General features: G+C 41.4%; 2 protein-coding genes across 4 annotated transcripts in view; one reads left to right on the top strand and one right to left on the bottom strand.

The window, feature by feature from the left end:
* LOC125295263 overlaps positions 1 to 14,403 on the bottom strand; it is a 45,466-nt gene extending 31,063 nt beyond the window's left edge. Inside the window, exons 1-2 of the mRNA XM_048244527.1 lie at positions 14,335 to 14,403; positions 13,386 to 13,622 (exon numbers count right to left, since the gene is read on the bottom strand). Of these exons, the coding sequence (XP_048100484.1) occupies positions 13,386 to 13,622; positions 14,335 to 14,403 (306 nt within the window). The remainder of the gene's footprint in view (positions 1 to 13,385; positions 13,623 to 14,334) is intronic.
* A 4,740-nt stretch (positions 14,404 to 19,143) lies between these two features.
* LOC125294782 (leucine-rich repeat-containing protein 43-like) overlaps positions 19,144 to 24,846 on the top strand; it is an 84,574-nt gene continuing 78,871 nt past the window's right edge. For all 3 annotated transcript variants that reach the window (XR_007193561.1, XR_007193560.1, XM_048243778.1), the window contains exon 1: positions 19,144 to 19,386. Coding sequence is in view for 1 of the 3 variants with exons in the window: in XM_048243778.1 (XP_048099735.1) it covers positions 19,303 to 19,386 (84 nt within the window). In the remaining 2 variants the exon portion in view is untranslated. The remainder of the gene's footprint in view (positions 19,387 to 24,846) is intronic.

The raw sequence follows: 24,846 nt of genomic DNA, 5'->3' as shown, positions 1-24,846 counted from the left end.
CTCTTGTATTAGTATGTTTAAGCGTGATTCACTTTTAATTGTCACTCAAGCCAGCATTGCCTGTTTACTTTTAAATATTCTCCAACATGGAAAAACAAATTATCTGGCATATTCTGCAGACAGTAATCACTGACCTTGTATGACATCCATGTATACAAATTAGCCATACTGGAGGAATGTGTAATGTTGGTCTTAAATGGGTCATGAATGTATGAAATCAACAGGGGATAGCATTGAAGTGGACAGGAGAGGATGGAGATACACCACATAGTTATGTCTTTTATTAAAGCTGCACAAGTTACACCAATGACTGACCTGGGAGTGTACCCATGGATGTGATGTTTAGGGCATTCCGCCTTGACCTGGATTATAACAGCAATGGAATACTCACACAATATGCAATATATGTCTCATTTGTTATTCTTAAGAAATAAATACTGTTAAATTATTTAAAAGTGAAAACCAATAAATGAATACAAATGCATAGATCTACAGATCATTACCCAAGAACAAAAGATGACTGAAATAACTAGAAATGCAATTCCAATGAATTACCAGTGCAGGAAAATGCTAAATATATGATGTAAAAAATCATACGGAGTTGAAACATATAATGGAGAGATAGTTATAATGCTGTTTCTAAGGTAGACATGGTGGTTGATAGGCTAATTGCTAGGATAATCATGTTGGTTACTACAGGCCTTTTCACACTGCCAAAATCGCCGCGATTTTATGTACCAGAATCGCGGAACGACTGTCCCTTTCACATAGACAGAGGCGGAACGGCGGGACAAAGTGTCTCGCCAAATTTACTACCAAGCCCCCTAGACATTTTGCCGAGTTTTTTCGTTCCGGCACCAGTGTGAATGGGGGAAGGCAGAACGGGGAATCTGGGCGGGCATTTAGATGTCCAGCCCACCACAAGAGATTGCAAATAAATCTCCTGTGGTGACGCAATGCAGTGGGCAACTCTTCTCTTCAATTTCCCTTCCAAATTACTTTTTATTGTCTGAAGACATCTATTGCAAGAATCTAACATTCTAAGCAACAGCAAAGCAAATGCAAGCTAACCAAAGTGCAGTCGGTTCTCCCGCCATGGTTTTTGAAATCACACACCTGCTGTATCTGAAGGCCCACGCACGCATAAGTAAGGCCTACGACTATCACTCTACACGCCCCCTGTTGCACGTCACATTTTAATTTGCTATAGCTGATCCTGCCTCCTGGCTCCCCAAAATGCCACATCATGTGAACAGATCAGCAGGCCAGCAAATTTTCTCAGACACAAAAAGACGGCAAAAAGACGTCTCCTCTTCCCGCAACTTTAGCGTGATCTCTGTGTGAAAAGGCCTTATGGTGGTAGGTAGGTTGACAAGGTTGCTAGGGTGTTGCTAGGGTAATTAAGATGGTTGCTAGGGTGTTGCCAGGGCATATATGGTGGCTGCTATGCCAAATAAAGCGGTTGTTATGTTGGTTGCTATGGTGGTTGCTCGGTTGACATGATAGTGGTGGTTGCTAGGTTGTTGTTAGGGTAATTAAGATTGTTGCTTTGGTTGCTTTGGTGTTGCTAGGGTACATATGGTGGTTGCTATGCCAAATAAAGTGGTTGCTATGCCGATTGCTAGGGTAATCATAAGATAAAGCATAGAATAAATTAATAAATAAATAAATAGGCAAATAAATACACAAAAGGGGGCCACTAAAAAAGGCCAAAATGACATAATACTAAGATCAAGAACAATAAATAAATATAGCCGCAAGCGGCAATGGCGGGCCCGCAACCCGTGACATTTCGGAATCCAACAAAGCACTGACGCGGTACGTTTGTGAAATGTACAAATTAATGTGTGTGCTATTTGTTTTTGTATTCAATTTTCTGGCACATATACTTGCTTGGCCAGGTGGGGGCGCAATGCAAGGCAGGCCCATGGGGTGTCATCATAATCATAATATATATTTACCTGAGAAATTTCAGACTATTCATTTTAAGCAAAGAACATTTCTGATGCACTTTTTGGTTGGCCAGATGGTGGCGATGATATTTTTTGATGATTTTGGTGGCGATGATATTTTTTACATTTTGTAGATGATATTTAATTAACATTTTGTAAATAAATTCCAAAAACTATTCTGACTTTGGCCAGCTGTTGGCGCTGTGCCAGACAGGCATATTGGGTGTTTAGATGTCATATACACCTAATCTGATTAATCTGATGCATCTGATTGTGATATCCAACAGACGTGGAAAAAACACATTCCTTCTCTTGCCAATTGGTGGCGCTAGGCAAGGCATGTTAATAAGACATATGAATATCATCATCATGATATCAAATTTTGTGTAAAATTTCAGATCAATCAGTCAAAGCATTGAACATTTTTGGCACATTTCCTGATTGGCCAGATGGTGGCGCTATGCTAGGCATATGAATTACACATGTGAATATCATCACAATAATGATATCCAATATTTTGTAGTTTCAGATCAATCAATAAAGGCATTGCCAATTTCTGGCACATTTCCTGCTTGGCGCTATGCCAGACAGGCCCATTTGGTGTCTGGATGTCATCATAATCATAATATCTATTAACCTGAGAAAATTCAGACCATTCATTCAATGCACTGTGACTTTATGACACATTTCCTGTTTATATGGTGAGATATTGAAACCATAATATATTACAACATATAAAAAATCCCTTCACAATTTAACATCAGCAACATCTTGGCATAATGTTTGTCAAATTTCACATGAATCTGACAAACCGTCAAAGGACAAACCGTCTCAAAAGGAGAAGTATGTTCAAATTGATCATGTGCCATCAGTATAATTGTCATTCTTTCTGTTGCCAGTTGGTGGCGCTATGCCAAACATGCATTATGGGCATGTGAATATTATCATTAACATGGTATTCAATGACCTGTGAAATTTAAAACATGTCAAGCCATGCATGGTGAATTATGACACATTTAATGTTTATGTGGAACGGTAATAATTTCGCCATTTTGTCAAATTACAACATATCAAAAAAAGCTTCACAATTTAGAATCAGAAACATCTTGGCGTTATGTATACCAACTTTGACATGAATCGGATTAACCGTCTAGGAGGAGTATGTTAAAATTGATCATGTCCACAATGCACAAAATCTCAATTACCTCACTTCCTGTGGGTGTGGCTAATGGCATGTTAATACAAAAGTTGTTTGTTTTTGGGAGTTACATACACCCACCAAATTTGGTGTGTGTATCTAAAACTATATGCCAATCACAAGTCACAGTGACATAAGGGGGCGTATGGAGTTCCTCGGCCAAGCCCAGTGTCAAGGCTTTTCCCCTGTGTATTCACGGTACCTGTTGATGTGTGTGCCAAATTTCACACGTTTTTACCAATGGGAAGCACCTCTTTTGGCATCACAAATCATCACATTTTAGTCCGCACAAAATCCAAAATACCTCACTTCCTGTTGGGCGTGGCTAATGCATTGAACATACGAAAGTTGTTCATCTTGGGGAGATACACACACCTACCAAATTTGGTGTGTCTAGCTGAAAGTATGTGCCAACCACTGGATCAATCACCTAAGGGGGCGCTACTGAGTCCCTGGGCCACGCCCATGGCCAAGCCTTTATTCCTGTGTAGCCATTGTTATACCAGATGAGTGTGCCAAATTCCAAGACTTTTCATCCATGAGGACCACCTCAAAAATAGCAAAAAGGTGAACTAAAAATAAATATAGCCGCAAGCGGCAATGGCGGGCCCGAGCACCTGCGGGCCGCAACCCGTGACATTTCAGAATCCAACAAAGCACCGACGTGGTGCATTTGTAAAATGTATGTATTTGATATGTGTGCTATTTTTTTTTGCATGTTAATTTCTGGCACATTTACTTGCTTGGCAAGGTGGGGGCGCAATGCAAGGCAGGCCCATTGTGTGTCATCATAATCCTAATATAAATTACACCCTCATGGTGACGCCTCTCCATCTTTCTGACCACTTCTTCATCCAGTTCAACGTCAGCCTGACAGAACAGCCTCCGGCTCCTCAGCCGATGGTCACGTTCTGCTGCAACATCCGGAACCTGTCTCCAACGCACTTTTCCTCTGTGGTTGCCTCCGGTCTACCTCCACTCAACACCTTCTCCTCTCTGGAGGTTAATGAGGCCACAGACTCGCTCTGCTCCACACTGAGCTCGTGTCTAGACAAGCTGTGCCCTCTTACCACAAGGCCAGCTCGATCCAAACACTCTCATCCATGGCTAAATGATACCCTCCAATCGCAGCGCACCAAACTCAGAGCCGCGGAGAGGAAATGGCACAAATCCAAACTAACTGATGACCTCAAAAACTACCAGACACTCCTGACCTCCTTCTCATCCAGCATCACTGCTGCTAAGACGGCTTTCTACAATGACAAAATCATCAGCGCTACAGAGACTCGAAAACTTTTCTCAACCTTCAAATCGCTACTCAACCCTCAGCTGCCTCCTCCTCCATCCTGCCTTACTGCAGATATCCTCGCCTCATTTTTTACAAACAAAGTGGCGGCAATCAGCAATCAGCAGTCAATTCTCTACATGCCCACTCAACGCATCTAACTCAGATACCGCACTCCTACAACCTCTAGGGACTACTGGAACATCTTTTTCAGCATTCACGCCTCTCTCGAGAGTGAAGTATCTAGACTCCCTGACATGCAGCCGTCCCTACCACATGCTCGCTGGACCCTATACCTACGAGCCTACTTCAGTCCATCAGCCCGACCATCGCACCAGCTATCACACATGAGATCAATAACCTCAGGCACATTTCCAACAGCGTTCAAAATGGCCCGGGTAACACCGTTACTTAAGAAAGCTTCTCTCAACCCTACTCAAGTCGAGAACTACCGCCCTGTCTCACTCCTGCCTTTCCTATCCAAAGGCATTGAACGAGTAGTCTCCAAACAGGTCTGACTTCCTTTCACAGAACAACCTTCTGGATCTAAATCAGTCTGGGTTCAAAAGCGGCCACTCTACCGAAACGGCTCTGCTGTCTGTAACAGAAGCCTTAAAAGAAGCCAGGGCGACCGCTCGGTCATCAGTACTCATTCTGCTTGACTTATCGGCTGCCTTTAACACGGTTAATCACCGCATCCTTCTCGCTATACTTGTTAACATGGAAATCTCTGGTTCTGCTCTCTCCTGGTTTGAATCCTACCTCATAGGACGCTCGTTTAACGTATCATGGCTTGGTCAGCTATCTGAACCTCACCATCTCACCACAGGGGTCCCCCAGGGCTCAGTGCTGGGCCCCCTTCTCTTTGCTATCTACACCACCTCCTTGGGACAGACTATCCGTCAAGCATGGCTTCTCATACCACTGCTATGCAGACGACACACAGCTCTATCTGTCCTTTCCACCTGATGACCCCACGGTTTCAACACGGATCTCGGATTGCCTCTCAGACATAGCTACATGGATGAAGGCACACCACCTCCAGCTGAACCTCTCAAAGACTGAACTGCTGCTCCTCCCAGCTAAACCTACCATACACCACGACATCAACATCAAATTTGACTCCCTGTCTGTTTCACCTACCAGGACTGCAAGAAATCTAGGAGTTGTTCTCGACAACCAACTAAATTTCTCAGATCATGTTGCCTCAGTCGCCCGGTCATGCCGTTTTGCACTCTACAACATACGGAAAATCAGGACCTACTTGACTCAAGATGCTACCCAACTTCTGGTTCAGGCAATAGTCATCTCACGACTCGACTACTGCAACGCCCTCCTGACAGGTCTCCCAGCCTGCGCAGTGAAACCACTTCAGATGATCCAGAACGCGGCGGCACGCCTGGTCTACAACCAACCCAAAAGGGCACATGTTACCCCGCTGCTCATCCAGCTACACTGGCTACCTATAGATAGATAGATAGATACTTTATTGATCCCCAGGGGAAATTCAAGGTCTCAGTAGCATACATACAAGACAAACACATTCTTTAACAGCAGAAGAGTAATTAAAGTATATAATATAAAAACACAACTAAGCAGTAAGGACAGTAGAAGATAAAGAATATGCTAAATATACTAAATACAAATTATACTAACACTTAATACAATATATAAAAAATATACTAAAATACAAATAACAAAAATTACAAATTATACTAACACTTAATCTAAATCAATTTAAAAAACAGTATCCACATAGTGGTGATTAATAAATCAGAGGCTTGCAATGAGTGAGGCAGGGACTGAGCCTGTGATTCTCTGTGCATAGTAAGGTATGGTAAGGTGCCCTAAGGTGCTCTGTGTGAATGAGTGTCATGGTGGTAGTGCAATGGTGATAGTGGTCATGGTGATAGTGCAAATGAGTAAGTCAACAGTGCAACAATGCAGAAATAAAGTAAAGTAAAGTCTATATATCTATATATTTAACTATTTAAGAAAATGTATAAGTGTGGCCACAGTTTGGCTGTGGCATGGAGGGGGGGGGGGTTATGCATATGTGCTAATGTGCTAATATAGCACGCAAACAGTGAGGCATAAAGACAGTGGTACAAGTGGCTAGTGGACAGACAGTACCAAACATGGAGGGGATGAAGAGGCAGACAGACTATGCAGAGAAGTCTATCTCTCCTCTTCCCTTAAGTGAGGCATTGAACAGTTCAATGGCCCTGGGGACAAATGACTTCCTCAGTCTGTCAGTTGTGCAAGGCAGTGAGCGAAGTCTCCAGCTGATCAGGCTCTTCTGTTTAACAATAGTGCTGTGGAGTGGGTGACACTCATTGTCCAAGATGTTGATCAGTTTGTTCAGGGTCCTTTTGTCAGATAGTGAAGTGATACACTCCAGTTCAGCTCCCACTACAGAGCCAGCTTTCCTTACCAGCCTGTCAATTCGCCCCACATCCTTCTTCCTTGTGCTTCCACCCCAGGATACTACTGCATAGAAGAGGGACGCTGGCAACAACAGACTGGTAGAACATCCTGAGGAGCTTACTGCACACATTGAAGGACCGCAGCCTCCTCAGGAAGTACAGCCTGCTCTGCCCCTTTCTTGTAGAGTGCATCAGTGTTGGCTGACCAGTCCAGTTTATTGTCCAGGTGGAGACCCAGATACTTGTAGGTGCTAACCACCTCCCACATTGACCCCATCAATGTGGACTGGTAGCAGAGTGGGCTTAGACCCCGGGAAATCCACCACCATCTCCTTGGTCTTTGAATTGTTAAGTTGAAGATGATTGAGTTTGCACCATTGCACAAAGTCCTCCACCAGGCTCTTGTACTCCTCCTCCTGCCTGTTCCTGATACACCCCACAATTGCAGTATCATCAGAAAACTTCTGCATGTGGCATGACTCGGTGTTGTAGCAGAAGTCAGATGTGTATAGGGTGAACAGGACTCGAGAGAGCACAGTTCCCTGTGGCGCTCCGGTGCTGCAGATCACAGTGTCAGAGAGACAGTTCGCAGCCCGCATCAAATTCAAGGCTCTCTCAGTGGCAGCCCGCATCAAATTCAAGGCTCTAACGCTTGCCTACAAAGTAGTCTCTGGTTCTGCTCCCACCTCCTTGAATGCCCTCATACAGACATACGCTACCTCCAGACCTGCGCTCCTCAGGCCGAGCGTCGCCTAGCTCTACCACCAGTACACTCAGGCCAATCCAAACTTTTCTCATCTGTTGTTCCTCGTTGGTGGAACACACTGCCAGTTCCTACAAGGGCAGGGACATCCCTCTCCATTTTCAAAAAACTTCTGAAGACCCAGTTCTTTAGAGAACATCTCCTCTCATAGCAACACTTACAACAAGTCTTGCTGATCCTAGCACCCACCAGCCGTCTTAAACTGACACGGAACTGTTAACCCTCTAGGCGCCACAGTCGACAAGATGCGGTACTGAATAAAACGGCCGATTTAGTCAAATAGGGTGTCATATTTCGTTCGACCTCCACTCCACTAGATGGCAGACATGTCATACGTCATCCCTGAGTCGAAAAAAAAGTCATGCTTTTTAAAGTCAAAAAACTTTTCGCGCTACAGCTGCAGTGAATCAGTGCGTGCAATACCGGAGCTAGTGTAATGCGTGTGAGCTACTTTATCAGAGCCGATATTGTCAACGTCAGCAAAGTATTTGCATTAGGTTATCGTCTAATGGCATCAAAAAGTTTACCTGAAATGAAGTGTTGGGTCTTCTATTCGCGGACCCTGATTCTGAAGGGGAATATCTGCCTTCAGAAAATGACGGTGATTCGTTTAGTGAGGGGCTTCAGATCGTCCCTGCCTTGCAATGATGCAGCTGGACAAAGTGAGAGTTTACTCCATAGTTTAGCTTACACCAAGCACAAGCGTTGAATCATTTGCCCAATGTCACTGGTGGGAATAATGTTTCGCGGGTTCGGGTGTTCATCGGGGAAGTTAGCAGGGTGTTAGTGGTGTGGCTTAGCGAGGCTGGAGGTAGCCTAATATCCATAGCTAGCTTCTGTCTTCTGAACGTGTGCCTCTCCACAATCGCGGCGGGCGACGGTAGCGTGGTGGAGCCTTTGTCTAATGCCACTGGGTATGTTAGGCGAGGTCGAAGTGCTCATAGGACAGTTAGGGGGAACGTAGTGGCAGTGTGGGGAGTCGCAATGAGAATGACAGTAGGCCTAGTCCGAAAGGCGCAAATTCTCTCCACTGGCGGCCGCCAGGAGGCAGATCTGGCCATGCTGCTCGCGCATGGTGGAGGTGGTGACACGCTCTCTCCCTCTCTCTCTCCCTCTCCCACACACACACATTAGGTCATGCATAGTCTATCACAAGATGATGGGAATGCCGGCCCTGTATGGATAGGGATAGGGAGTCATTATCTCTACAGCAAAAAGGCCTGCTACATAAAAAAAAAAAATGTCAGCCATTTATTAGTAATGATTTACACTGTTGATTTGCTATCTATTTCCCTGATCATTTAGGACATTCACTATGTGTTCCTTTTGTGTGTTCATGTCCTTGTGATGTGTGTGTCTTTGTCAGCTAAGAAAAAAAACAAAAAAACATCAACAAAAAAACAACAAAAAAGAAAGAAAATACTAACATTGTCTCTTGTCTTGTCTCGTCATCTCACTCCTGATCTGTGCCTTGCCGTGGCAAATGAGCTTTTGAACTAAACAGGTCTTGTCTACTTGTGTTTGTGTGTCATCTGAATAATATATATGTGCCCCATACATGGAATCAGAGTGCCTACTGTATGTAGTAAATGGAAAATCTCTACAGCAAAAGGCCAGTCTACCGCTACATGCATTTGGTTTGTTTCTGCCATTTATTAGTAATAATTTACACAGTTTGTTCACTACTTACTATTTACCTGAGCATTCAGTATTGTGCAATATAGCATACAGAAGGTGAGGGACATTTTGGGGGGGAAGAAGTGGTGCATTTTATCATTCAAACATGCGACTTTTCATGAAAATTCTATAATCCAAGATGGCCACCACCATATGACGTCATAATATGCAAATTAGATATAAACATTTAATCTCTACATAAACTTTGGGTCATCCTTAATATTTCTCTAATTTACAGAAAGTCTCTATCTCTTATCACTTTTAAGATATAGCCTTTTGAAATGAAGATGTCAAAATTAATCGTTTCGGAAAAAAACCTCTGGCGCCTAAAGGGTTAAAAACAGCACTCACTGATGCACTTATTTTTACTGTACTCTAATGTTTTTTAAATTGTCCTAAAATTGCTGAGAATTGCTCTAAAACTTAAACTGTTTACCATGTTGTTAGTCGCTTTGGCTAAAAAAGCGTCAGCCAAATGTAATGTAATGTAATGTAATGTAATGTAATAAATTAACCTGAGAAATTTCAGATTATTCATTTTAAGCAAAGAACATTTCTGATACACTTTTTGGTCAGATGGTGGTGCCATATTAGGCATTTCAATTACACATGTGAATATCATCACAATAATAATATCCAATATTTTGCAAAGTTTCAGATCAACCAATATAGGCATTACCAATTTCTGGCACATTTTCCTGCTTGGACAGGTGGTGGCGCTATGCCAGGCAGGCCCATAGGGTCTCTGGATATCATCATAATTATAATATCTATTAACCTGAGAAGTTTCAGACCATTCATTCAAAGCATAGAGCATTTCTGGCACATTTCCTGTTTGGCCAGATGGTGGCGCTATGCTAGGCATGTGAATTATGTGTGAATATCATCACAATAATGATATCCAATATTTTATAAAGTTTCAGATCAATCACTTAAGGCATTGTCCATTTCTGGAACATTTCCCTACTTGGCCAGGTGGTGGCACTATGCCAGGCAGGCCCATTGGGTGTCTGAATATCATCATAATCATAATATCTATTAACCTGAGAAGTTTCAGACCATTCATTTAATGCACTGTGACTTTATGACAAATTTCCTGTTTATATGGTGAGATATTAAAATCATGACATATTACAACATATCAAAAATCCCTTCGCAATTTAACATCAGCAACATCTTGGCATAATGTTAGCCAAATTTCACATGAATCCGACAAACCGTCTAGGAGGAGTATGTTAAAATTGATCATGTGACATCAGTATAATTGCCATTCTTTCTGTTGCCAGGTGGTGGCGCTATGCCAAATATGAATAATGGGCATGTGAATATCATCAATCCCATGGTATTCAAAGACCTGTGAAATGTAAAACATTTCAAGCCATGCATGGTGAATTAAGACACATTTATTGTTTATGTGGAAGGGTATTAAAATTCATAGTTTCGCCATTTTGTCAAATTACAACATATCAAAAAAAGCTTCACAATTTAGAATCAGAAGCATATTGGCATCATGTATCATGTATACCGACTTTCACATGAATCGGATCAACTGTCTAGGAGGAGTATGTTAAAATTGGTCATGTCCACAATGCACAACATCCCAATTACCTCACTTCCTGTGGGCGTGGCTAATGGCATGTTAATACAAAAGTTGATTGTTTTTGTGAGTTACACAAACCCACCAAATTTGGTGTGTGTATCTAAAACTATATGCCAACCACAAGTCACAGTGACATAAGGGGGCGCTATGGAGTTCCTGGACCAAGCCCAGTGCCAAGGCTTTTCCCCTGAGTATTCACTGTACCTCTTGACGTGTGTGCCAAATTTCATGCGTTTTCACCGATCATCACATTTTAGTCTGCACAAAATCCCAAATACCTCACTTCCTGTTGGGCGTGGCTAATGCATTGTACATATGAAAGTTGTTCATCTTGGGGAGATACACACACCTACCAAATTTGGTGTATCTAGCTGAAAGTATGTGCCAACCACTGGATCAATCACCTAAGGGGGCGCTACTGAGTCCCTGGGCCACGCCCGGGGCCAAGCCTTGACGCCTGTGTAGCCATTGTGATACCAGATGTGTGTGCCAAATTCCAAGACTTTTCATCCATGTTAACCACCTCAAAAATAGCAAAAAGGTGAACAAATAATAATAATAAATAATAATAATAATAATAATAATAATCCTTCAAAAAACAATAGGGCTTCGCACCTCTAGGTGGGCAAGGCCGTCCCGGGCCCGAGCACCGACGGCCTCGCGCACCATCAGTGCTCGGGCCCTAATAATCCTTACAAAAACAATAGGGCCTTGTGCCCTTCGGTGCTCGGGCCCTAATAATAATAATCCTTACAAATATTGTTTTAATATGTGCATGGGACTGTGAGGAGTTGCTGAGATGATATTCTGAGTGACCTGAGAGTTAAAATGACTGTGTTAAGGGAGTTAAAAGGACTGTGATGCAAGAAGGGGCAAATCCACTAAGAGCTGTAAAAACAAAAAGTAAGGTTTTAAAATCAATTCTGTATTTGTCTGGAAGCCAATGCAGGTGAGCCAGGACAGGTGTAATATGCTCCCTTTTTTGTTCCTGTTAAAAGTCTAGCTGCCGCATTTTGAATCAATTCTGGGTCAGACCAATGTACAGTATAGGGAGTTACAATAATCAAGGCGGGATGTGATAAAAGTGAAACAATGGTTCCAGATCTTTGTGAAATAAAAAAGGTTTCAGTTTAGCTTTAGTTCTTAGATGATAAAAGCTGTGCTTCACTTGTTTATTACAATTCAGAGAGCTGTCAACTAGGACACCAAGATGTTTAATAACTACATTGTGCAAATTTGCAGACAGGGGGCCTTGTGCACCAATTGAGCTGTTAACGATGCTGGGGGAGCCAAATAAAATCACTTCAGTTTTACTGTCATTGAGTTGGAGATTTGTTTGCCATCCAGGATTTGATATCATCTAAACAGTTTAACAAGTAAAGCTGAGTCATCTGCGTAGCAGTGAATGTTGTATTTTTGAAAGATTGAGGTCAATCTTTTTTTTGAAAGATTGAGAAGTATGTACAGCAGTTTCCTAAAACAACCGAGAATTGTCTATCTTTCAGGTGGGAGGAAGACCATTTTAAAACTGGACCCTGTTGTTGCCCTCTGTGCATACAAAAATGTGCTATATAAATAAAAGTGACTTGACTTGACTTGAATGTTGATAGACAAATAGTTCAATGGATGTGTTTAAGTAGATAGTTTAATGGATGAATGAATGGTTTAAAGGGCTAGATGAGAGACAGTTGGATGGAATGTGCCTTGTACTCTTGTTGAATGAGAGAGACACAGAGAGAAATGGAGCCTAGTAGTACATGTAGTAGTAGACTATGTATTTTTGTGGTTTGGTCCCAGTCCTTACTTGTTTATTTTGGAGTGAGAGCCAAATAAAATCACAAAACACAAAACATTAAAACATCTGCAACTTGTTGAACTATGGTTTAGGATTTGCCCCCCCACACACACACACACACACACTGTGCAGGATGTAGGATGTTGATGAGTGATTTGATTATCAGTTGCTTTGAGTGTAGAGCATAGAAGCATGAGATGAAGTAGCGTGATAAAGCAGCAGGCCTTGGCTTGCATCCTTCAATCTTACATGCAATCTCCCTCTCCTTCACCATAACCTGTCAAGAGTTTATTTTATTCTCAAGGAAGACTATAACTATAACACCCACTATAACAAAGTCTTTTATCATGCTGAAACCAAAGTTTATTAGTGTGCAGTTACAGAGGAAATACACTCAAATACATAAATAAATTAATTAATTAATAAATAAGTGAATAAATACATAGTTACACTCAAATACACACATGAATGAATTGATAAATAAATAAATAAATAGTTGCATGGATGAATGAATGAATAATGAATATATAAATACTTAAGTAAGTTAAATACTTAAGTAAGTTAGGATTCAGTCCAGGCAGAAGCACGTCAGACCTTCAAAAGCACTTTTCTAGCCACTTTACCATCTGACTGAGCACACACAGACCCATCCTCTTTAAATTATAATGACCAGTAGGTACTGTGGGTACCAGTGTCTGGAGGTGGGTGCACTGAAACACTGACTGCAGTTCTCCTCGCAGGTCCTTAATTTTCATGGATATGTTTCCATCTGAGCCATATGTTCTTCTCGTGTGCTCTTCAATTTGGCCTAGTTTTGCATCAAAGGTACAGGCAGTGATGCCAGGAGCCAGGCAGTGATGCCAGGAGCCAGAGCCAGGCTTACAGACATCTGTGGAGATTTTAGCAAGCTTGGAATTCTCTTGAATCTGAAAGAGATAACATGAGGGCAAATGGTTGAAACTCAACCTCCCTTTAAAACAGGAGATGTAAATCCTTAGTATAAATATTTACATAAGCAATTCATAGCACATCAGTTGAGAGATCTTACATATGTTTTCAACGTTGAGTTGGTTTCAATTTTCAAAAAAATCAATGGAGTTTCATCCCCTTTATATTGAGAGAAAGGTGTTGTGAATTGAAAGGTAGGTGCTGTGAAGCAGCCGCTGAGGAGGGAAATGGCCACTGAAAGGTACAACCAAGCTGTGGAAGAAAGCAGAGATTCACGTTATCATGCCATCAAATGTGTGCCTCTCACAGAAATGTAACTTATTTCCTATGTTGTTTAGCAATGTGCTCTCTCTCGCTTTCTTTCTCTCTCTCTACTGCTCTCTTTCTCTCTCTCTACTGCTCTCTTTCTCTCTCTCCTGCTTTCTCTCTCTCTCACTCTCTCTCTATGTGTGAAGTATATGGAAGGGCACACAGAGAGCACAGACCTCCATCAAGGCCAAATACTCTATCCCGCCATGTTAAAGGAAGTAAAACGAAATTACTAGAACTGGATCTGCTCCAAACCTGAATGGATTCTTCCTTGACACATGCTACACTGCTCCACCAAGTTCCATGAAAATAGTAATAGTGGTAGTTTTTTGTGTAGTCCTTCCATGTGTAACCAAATCAACAAGCAAACGTGAACATTACCACCTGGGCAAAGGTAATAGGAGATAGCCTTCGTGCTGTTAGATTTACATTACCTGATGTCTGCGCCATGACGTTGTGAAATCTGGAGTATAGCTCGTAAGATTGACAGCTTCAACAATGTGTGAGTAGCTGTGCATTTTTCTTGTATTTATCTGGATACAGTGGCACATGTTATGATAATAACTTATCAATCAAATCATGAAATTTAACCACACAAAAAGAAAGGAAATGCCATGTTTAAAAATATATGACGTATGAGAGAAATACTCATCAGTTGGCATATGAAATTGGAGGTCCCCTTTCCACAGAAAAAAATGCATAACCTCCTTATGCCCTGTGCTGCCCCATGAGTAATTGTCCCTGAAGTTTGTTGGAAGATAAGACATAGGGCATACCCACTGTGAGGTTGGAAAAATGAGGTTGAAGTGATTTGAAGTGATTCTCAAAAATCTATAAAAACTAGATGTACCGCATAGCGGTACAAAATATGACCGCCGCTCAGTCCTGTACATCCGTTCCGCGAAAATAAATCACACTTCAATTTGTCTCCATATTTTACTCCATCCCCCACTCTTGAAACTTTTGTGTATGCTTGTTTGGCATGCCTGAGTGTGTGTGTGCGGCTGCACAGAGAGTAGCCTACTGGTGCTGAAAAGGTGAATAGATTGTAGAATAGCCAAAGAAGATGTAGCATTGTTATAAAACCTTTAACATCTCTAAACAATCACAAGTAGGGCAGTTCATCACAGTTCATCCATTGCAACTGGATTGATGAAAGGTCACTTACACCTGTAGGCTACATTGTATTTGGGAAAAGCAAAAGGTATCAGCATAATGTTATTTATTTATTTATTTATTTATAAATAAACAAAAACATCTCTGTCAGTTCCGTGCCGTTTTGAACAGCTATCAAAAACAAAGGTCATTTTTGGATGGATGGATTTTTTGTGAATGTTTCTTTTTCTACATTAGATTTTAGTCATCTTTAGTTCATGTAATACTTTATTGTCAATGCACAAATTAAGTAACAGTAGTCTGAAACGTTATTGTTAATGCACAAATTAAGTAACAGTAGTCTGAAACGAAATGCTGTTTTACATCTAGTGGTGCAAATAACTGACATGTCCAAATGGGCCTTGATGAAATGCGTCGCTAGACTGTTCATACACATTTTAACGGGCCAAAGTTGAAGAGCTGTTGTCCGTTATTGTTCGTGCAAATATAGGCTGATTCATGTTCCCTTGCATTGTGTAACTGAGGTCCATGGCTAGTCTGGCTTTCACCAGACCAACCTCAATCTTTTAAGAAATCAAAAAATAAATAGCGGGCAGATCAGGCTGGGTTCACCAAGCCTAGTCCATAGGCACCCGATATTGTTCACGCTCTGGCTATTCTAAATGCATCAGGGAGTTATGACAAAACTGTAACTAACACACTAGATCCTAATAGAAAGCTGTTAGCTTCCCTAAGCTACAGGTAGGCTTATAAGGTAGGCCTATTTACAACATAAATTGTCAATAGGCTATGCTGGCGACACAAATAAAATCTCCTTTAGAAACCAATGGCTTACGCCTTACAGTATCAAGCGGACTTAAACTGCCATATCGTGGCAAAAAGTTGTAATAAAATTCACGCAGCTCCATGAGTCAAGGAAAGCGCGAATGAAGTAGCCACTTCTAAATGGGACCCACTACACAGTAGCTTAAGGTGTGTTGCTAAAGCAGCCATAATGAAATGAAGGTGTCATTGTTTGGATACTTCACACACGCGTGCTTTTTTAATTTCACAGACTACAACTACCAAGCTGGAATCAAAGCACATCGATTCCCCTCTCACACCCTGCACGCACTTAAAACAAAATAAACAGGCGTCTCAGTCTCACGCATGTATAGGCAAAACTGTATCAGACCGGTGTAACGTTGGTAAATCTTCCATTGCACAGAATGATTTTTGTAGCACATGCAACAAATGACAGTCGAAAGATACAATTACAGTGCTGCTATCAATTTGCTTGGTATAACCGCATGTATAGTTTTCTACAAATGCAATCAATCAAATTGGCCTCCATCATCACTCAACCAACGCTAATGGTAACATTACCTAGGTCATTGATATTATAAGATTAACGTACCTGCAGTAAAAACCAAGCATGTCCGATAAACATCCTCAGATTTATTTCGGCTTCAAGAAGAAATGGGAATTACATTTCATGTGAACATCATCCTATCCTTATTAGACGTTCTCTGCGGTAAACTATAGTCCTTGTAGGAAGCGTCCATTGTTATTCCAACCCACGTTTAACTTCCAACAAAATTACGTCTCACTGCAACGATGCGCCATCTAGTGGACAAACGACTACTTATCGCCAATACTGGAAATGCAGCCATGATGATGATGATGAATATATATTTTGGCTTTTTTTTAATCCTACTGAATTTGTAATTATGTATCGGCCGTTCTAATACCGATAGTATGTGGGTGCCTGTGTGTGTGTGCATGTGTATATGTGTGCACCGCCATCTACAGGCCAATGAGTGTACAGTCAATAAATGTACACATAATCAATTTTTTTTAAGACCCCCCCCATGGATGAAATTCTACGAAACTTGGCATACCCCCAGAGAATGCTAGGTCAATCATACAAATAAAATTTGGTGCAGTTCTGAACATCTTAACTGAAGATAGGGGCGATTAAAGCAGAATAATATTGCATTTTCATTTTTACGAGGGGGGTGCAAATCACAAATGAGTGATTATGGGCCAGATTGATGTGGGCCCTTGAGACCAACATACCATAAAAAGATTCTTCATCCTCGGTGCCACGGTTCAGGTAGTTATTTAGAAAAAACTGCTTTTTTTGCGGTTGGGGGGGGCCCAGCACGGGGAGTGGACCCGGGGACTAAAACAAAATTTTTCCGTAAAAGTCTAGTGGGGCTACATACCCACCAAATTTCATGTGTCCCGGTGGTTCGGTGTCCCGGGTATCGTTGACCAAAAATTCAGGAAGTAGATGACGGGAAAATACAAAACTTTGACAATCCCTATATGACCGCTTCGCTAGCTTCGCTAGCTTCGCTAGCGGCGGTCATAATGATTGTGCTCATGGTTTTGTTTTTCTTTCTACAGATCTCATAGTGCTTATATTGAGAGACAAAATTGTTCAGTTGTTATTGTTTACTTCAGTTTTTGTGCCACGCTGTCTTAAATTTGGTAGCCTACCTGCTCAAATATATCACCTGTATTTTATATCATACAGTGTTAGGAAGTCATTAAGGTGATGGAAAGATAAAGCACACATCGACTATTTCGTTAGACCCTCTTTGGATTCTTTAGGCCATGGGTTGGGGTGCGTAGTGTGTTTTCAGCTGGCTTCAATGGCTTCATTTAGCAGCCAGAATTAAATCCATATCCCTCACTCTGGTCTACTGTATATTTACTGAACCTCCCCCTTGCTTTCCTAATGCCATGATCCAGTTCTATGTCCCCTCTTGTCCACTGCAGTCCTCTGATGAACGTCTGTTGTGTCGGCCTTCCATCAACACAGTTGGCTCAAGGCACTTTATCACTGTGATTCCATGTTGGTGGAATGATTTACTTATTGCTCTTCGTTCTAGCAATAGTTTCAGGCTCTTCAAGAGGTGTATTAAGACTCATCTAGTTACCGTATCTATTTAATTAGGCTAATTCTCTTTACAAAGTCACTGTTTGTGTAGGCCTATGTGTTCAGGGATGGATTACTGAACGGACCTAAACCCAAACCTCTGCATGAAGATACTGTGTTCTCCACCCCTGATATCTGAATAGGGCCCCTGAAGGGCCTATCACATTGTACACGGTATGCGCTGCGCTCGCCGCTAGGTTGCTCTTGGTTGAGGTAACGTCCCAAAGATTTTTGTTTTGCTTGCCACTGGGCTTATCGCAAAATAACAATGACTTACAGCACGTCGCGGTCAAAGTTCAATCGCACGCACAAGAGCGGCAAAGCGGCAAAATGAGCAGCGCAAGCAGCAGACCAGGTCTTGCGCGCAAAAGCCATTGACAATAATGCATTTCATAGCGCATACTGCGTGTAATGTGATAGGCCCTTTAATCAACAAGGGTTATGTTACTGTATGTGATGTATAATTAGGCCCCTCAGTCATATTTGTGGAGAAGTGGTGTGCGCATCAAAAAAATATTTACAGGTGCCAGACAAAATGTGTCAGAGATATAGAAGGAGAAGGTCTGCACACTGTGTGGACTTCAACAATATACTTTATTTATCTCTAACAAGGCAACATTTTGATCTCACAGGATCTTCATCATATATTACAAAGTTCTTTGCCTCCGCCTCATCCATTAATTCCGTATAGGCTAATGGGACACCTCGGCAGCCATTATCCCTTATTATTTATTATTTATTTATTTTATAGGCTGTAGGCATATGACTTTAAACTTTCAGTGACAAAATTGACAAAATTGAGCATTAAAATAACTGGACATTTCTAAAATGTTAATTATCTTAGAGGAGGACCAGACAAAATGCAGATTTCTTCCTCTTATTCTCAGTCATTTATTATTAGGTAGGCTAAAGATCCTTGATTTAACGGTGCAATCTGAAAAAAAACTAAAGAAGAAGTCGAAGAAGAAGATTCTTGATTAGCCTACTCAACCCACTGATCTATAAAGTGTTCAACCAGAGACGGTTAGTTAACTATAGAATCTTTGGTTCAACCCAGAGCCATAAAGGCTACCTTTATAATATGGCTCTGGTTCAACCCTCTGCTGTGTAGGCCTTGTGTACATCTGTTGCTTGGCAACCCAGGAGAATGTAACCTAGGAAGTGACTGATGGGCGAACGGAGTGGGCAGCAAAAATCTTTTTTGCAGGGTAAAAAAATTCGCGAGTGGGCAACCCCACTGGAAAGAACCCTCTCCGGTGTCTGCTCTCTCTTCGTCTTCTTTTCTTTCTTATTTGTGAACAGTGACAATGAAACCCGCCTTATCAACAGTCATTGAGAATGAAATGAAGAGTTTGTGCCTGAGGGATTTTCCCTGCGGCAAAGGGAGCTGGGTAAGAATTGTTGAGAGTGACTGATTGGCGGTGTGGAGATCAGTGAGAGTTTTGCTGTTAAATCTTTGGGCAGGTGTGGTGGTGGCATGCCTAAACTGCGATAGCCCAGGCTAAGCAACTGTAGTTTCGAGAGTAGCCTAGCCTATGTTTAACTCGGTGTCATTGGAACAACTATCGATAAATGAGCCCGTAAGCCCTGAAAACTAAGAAATAGCAGGTTGTTTTGCACAATTTGTTTGTTAAGCCTGCGAATCGTCTCTTATGCACACAAAATGTTTTTCTTGTGCTCACACGAGAAGTGTAGTAGTGATCAGTGGGGTATACTACGAAGCATGTTAGACATAGGCTATGTAGACATAGTCTATCGAGGCTTGATAAAGCCTTGACTCAGGGGTATATGTTAAGTGATACTACGATAGCAGTTATGTGATATATTGATCAAACTAGGCTTTCAGCTCAGACCAGAGGGGTATTTCACAAAGGCAGAATTAAGACATCCAAGATAAGTGATAAAGCGAGGTTTGACATAGCGTTGTCTGGTCATCCTAGCTCAACTCGTTTCACTAATGCCAATCCAGGATGAGTAGGAGCGACTATGTCAAGCCAGGTGTATGTAATTCAGGATGTGTGCGCGTTCTCGTTTCTGCTCCAAAGTGCCCACGGTTGGAATAAAAAAGACGCGGAAAATAGCGTCATTCACACAAAGTGAACAACCGCTTTTGATATAGACCAGGGGTCTCAAACTCAAATGAGCTGGGGGCCACTTCTGCCAACGTCATATGATTGGAGGGCCGCGTCAGTGTTAAAGAATAATACAAAAAAGAATGGTTATTTCCTAAAATGCAATGTTTTTTTTTGTATTTTGTTATTTTCAAATACAAAACTGCAAACAGAAAGTACAAGTCTTTTTATCTATTTTAGACACCTGTGCTATAAAATAATGATAAAATAAATATAAATACAAATTATGAAAAGAAACAAAAAAGCATAAAAACAGGTATGTGTGTGTTTCACACCAAATAAAAATATTTTCCTCTCGTAACTTATTATGACCGCCGCGCAGCGAAGCGGCGGTCATATAGGTTTAGTCATTTTTTCACATTTTTTCATTTTTTTTTTCGCATGCCCAAATTTCCGTCAATGATTCCCGGGACACTGAAAGACCGGGGTACACGAAACTTGGTGGGCATGTAACCCCACATGGATAGCATGGAACCATTGTTTTTCGTTTTGATCTGTAGCCCCCCCGCTGGACTGGACCCCCCGAAAGGAGGGTAGGGCAGACACAGTTTTCTGTGAATATCTCGAAAACCGTAGGGTTTAGGAGGACCATTTTTTTTTGTATGTTGATCTCAAGGGGCCATGTCAACCTATTCCATAACCACTCATTTCATGTATAGCGCCACCTAGTTAAACACAAAAAAGTAAAAATGAGGTGTTGTAATTGAAGGTATCTGTGACCTAACATAGTCAAAACTGCACGAAATTGGAAGAGTAGGATCATTATGACACCCTCTGTATGCACGCCAAGTTTTGTGTACTTTCGTTCATGGGGGGCCACACAATAAATTAATTTATGTTACTATACACCAACTGGCCTGTAGGTGGCCGGAGACAGTTTTCTGTGAATATCTCGAGAACCGTAGGGCCTAGGAGGTCCACCTTTTTATGCATGTTGGTCTTAAGGGGCATGTCAACCCATCCCATTACCACTTATTTCATGTATAGCGCCACCTAGTTAAAAATTAAAAAGCAAAAAATTAGGTGTTTTCATCACAATATCTCTGGCTGACAAGGTCAAAACTGCACGAAATTAAAAGTGTAGGATCATTATGACACCCTCCAAATGCATGCCAAGTTTTGTGTACTTTCGTTCATGGGGGGCCTTACAATAAAATAATTTATGTGTACATTTAGTGACGTACACCAACAAGGATTCCCGGGACACTGAAAGACCGGGGTACACAAAACTTGGTGGGCATGTACCCCCACATGGATAGCATGGAACCGTCATTCTTCGTTTTGATCTGTAGCCCCCGCTGGACTGGACCCCCCGAAAGGAGGGTAGGGCAGACACAGTTCTCTGTGAATATCTTGAGAACTGTAGGGCCTAGGATGACCAATTTTTGCCTCCAGGGGTCATGTTAACCCATTCCATGTGCACACATGTGCATAAACAGATACACACGCACACACATACATTTACAGTAATCATAATGTATGACACATACTCACACAGTAGACATATACGCATGCATGCACATGCACAAACACACACACACGCAGGCAAACACACAAGCACGCACATACACACACACACACACACCCACACACATAAACATAAATTTGTACACGCACACATGCACACAATTTAAGAATTTTTCCCGTCATCTACTCCCTGAATTTTTGGTCATTGATACCCGGGACACCGAACCACCGGGGCACATGAAATTTGGTGGGTATGTAGCCGCACTAGACTTTTACGGAAAAATTTCATTTCGTCCCCGGGGACCACCACCAATCACTCATTGGCCTGTAAATGGCGGTGCACACATATACACATGCACACACACAGGCACCCACATACTATCGGTATTAGAACGGCCGATACATAATTACAAATTCAGTAGGATTAAAAGAAAGCCAAAATAAATATTCATCATCATCATCATGGCTGCATTTTCAGTATTGGCGAGAAGTAGTCGTTTGTCCACTAGATGGCGATCGTTGCAGTGAGGCGTAATTTTGTTGGAAGTTAAAAGTGGGTTAGAAAACTATGGACGCCTTCATACAAGGACTGTAATTTACGCAGCGAACATCTAATAAGGATAGGACGATGTTCACATGAAGTGTAATTCCCATTTCTTCTTGAAGCGAAATAAATCTGAGGATGTTTATCGGACATGCTTGGTTTTACTGCAGGTACGGTAATCTTGTAATATCAATAAGGACTTAGGTAATGTTACCGTTAGCGTTGGTTGAGTGATGGAGGCATTTGATTTATTGCATTTGTAGAAAACTATAAATGCGGTTATACCAAGCAAATGTATAGCAGCACTGTTTGTATCTTTCGACTGTCATTTATTGCACGTGCTACAAAAATCATTCTGTGCAATGGAAGATTTACCAACGTTACACGGTCTGATACAGTTTGCCTATACATCATTGAGACTGAGACGCCTGTTTATTTTTGTTTTAAGTGCGTGCAGGGTGTGAGAGGGGAATCTATGTGCTTTGATTACAGCTTGGTAGTTGTAGTCTGTGAAATTAAAAAAGCACGTGTGTGTGAAGTATCAAACAATGACACCTTCATTTCATTATGGCTGCTTTAGCAAAACACCTTAAGCTACTGTGTAGTGGGTCCCATTTAGAAGTGGCTACTTCATTCGCTTTCCTTGACTCATAGAGCTGCGTGAATGTTATTACAACTTTTCTCCACGATATGACAGTTTAAGTCCGCTTTGATACTGTAAGGCGTAAGCCATTGGAGATTTTATTTGTGTCGCCAGCATAGCCTATTGACAATTTATGTTGTAAATAGGCCTACCTTATAATCCTACCTGTAGCTTAGGGGAAGCTAACAGCTTTCTATTAGGATCTAGTTTGTTAGTTACTGTTTTGTCATAACTCCCTGATGCATTTTTGCATTTAGAATAGCCAGAGCGTGTATATCTCAATCGGAAAATTAAACAATATCGGTGCCTATGGACTAGGCTGGGTGAACCCAGCCTGATCTGCCCGCTATTTATTTTTGATTTCTTAAAAGATTGAGCTTGGTCTGATGAAAGCCAGACTAGCCATGGACCTCAGTTAAACAATGCAAGGGAACATGAATCAGCCTATATTTGCACTAACAATAATGGACAAAAGCTCTTCAACTTTGGCCCGTTAAAATGTGTATGAACAGTCTAGCGACGATTTCATCAAGGCCCATTTGGACATGTCAGTTATTTGCACCACTGGTTAGATGTAAAACAGCATTTCGTTTCAGACTAGGCTACTGTTACTTAATTTGTGCATTAACAATAACGTTTCAGACTACTGTTACTTAATTTGTGCATTGACAATAAAGTATTACATGAACTAAAGATGACTAAAATCTTATGTAGAAGAAGAAACATTCACAAAAAATCCATCCATCCAAAATGACCTTTGTTTTGATAGCTGTTGAAAACGGCATGGAACTGACAGAGATGTTTTTGTTTAAAAATACATTAAAAATAAATAAATAAATAAATAAATAACATTATGCTGATACCTTTTGCTTTTCCCAAATACAATGTAGCCTACAGGTGTAAGTGACCTTTCATCAATCCAGTTGCAATGGATGAACTGTGATGAACTGCCCTACTTGTGATTGTTTAGAGATGTTAAAGGTTTTATAACAATGCTACATCTTCTTTGGCTATTCTACAATCTATTCACCTTTTCAGCACCAGTATACCTATAGGCTACTTTCTGTGCAGCCGCACACACACACTCAGGCATGCCAAACAAGCATACACAAAAGTTTCAAGAGTGGGGGATGGAGTAAAATATGGAGACAAATTGAAGTGTGATTTATTTTCGCGGAACGGATGTACAGGACTGAGCGGCGGTCATATTTTGTACCGCTATGCGGTACATCTAGGTAAAACTGGCATATCAAAATTTCAAAAGGCCATGGCTTGAAATTGGTCAGAGATCCTACTGTAAATGTAACAATCTTTGAGTATAAACAAAAGTTTATAAAGAGGGTAAATGTACCCATCTAATTTGCCACTGGATGGTAAGCACCTTAAATTATGAACCTTTCAGTAAATACTGGATGTTGAACTGTTTGAGCAGGTTTACCTTCTTTTTGTCATATTACCCAAATAACAAATTAACAGGAAAACAGTAGGCCTAAGATGTAACAATAGTAAACTATTACTAGCCTGTTTCACAAACCGTTATTATAGGTCTACAATAAAGTAGCCTGGTCAAATCAGTTCCTATCGCGGGTGACTAGTTCTTCAGAGCTGTCTGTACCACGTCCATTACGGACACTATCATCACGATTACCACTGCCACCTCGAGCTATTTTGGGCAAAGGGTCGAAATAAGCATACCAGTGGACACCGTCGTACGCAAAGATGCACCTCCATTCACAGACACACCGTGACTATCACTGTCAATAGACGATCGATCATAAAATAATCTCCAAAAGGCAGATATTCTCCTTCAGAATCAGAATAGGTGAATAGCATAGCCTACCCAAGACTTCATCACACGTGAACGCTTTTTCAACATTTGGTGTAAGCTTATTTCTGCTTCAATTTGTGCAAAACTATGGCCTGCATCGCTTCCGCGTCATTACAAACAAATGCACGTCTTCATGTTTCTCGCGTGTAGGCACTGTATGTAATACACTTTCCTGAAAACTGTGTGCAGCGATTTTGGGCTTGAATCAAGCTCTGGATGTCTAGCAACTAGTGGAGG

The sequence above is a fragment of the Alosa alosa genome, chromosome 5 (genome assembly GCF_017589495.1).
Source record: "Alosa alosa isolate M-15738 ecotype Scorff River chromosome 5, AALO_Geno_1.1, whole genome shotgun sequence".
Taxonomy (NCBI): Eukaryota; Metazoa; Chordata; class Actinopteri; order Clupeiformes; family Clupeidae; genus Alosa; species Alosa alosa.
The sequence above is the reverse complement of the archived record's forward strand: the minus strand, read 5'-3'. Positions and strand labels throughout refer to the sequence as shown.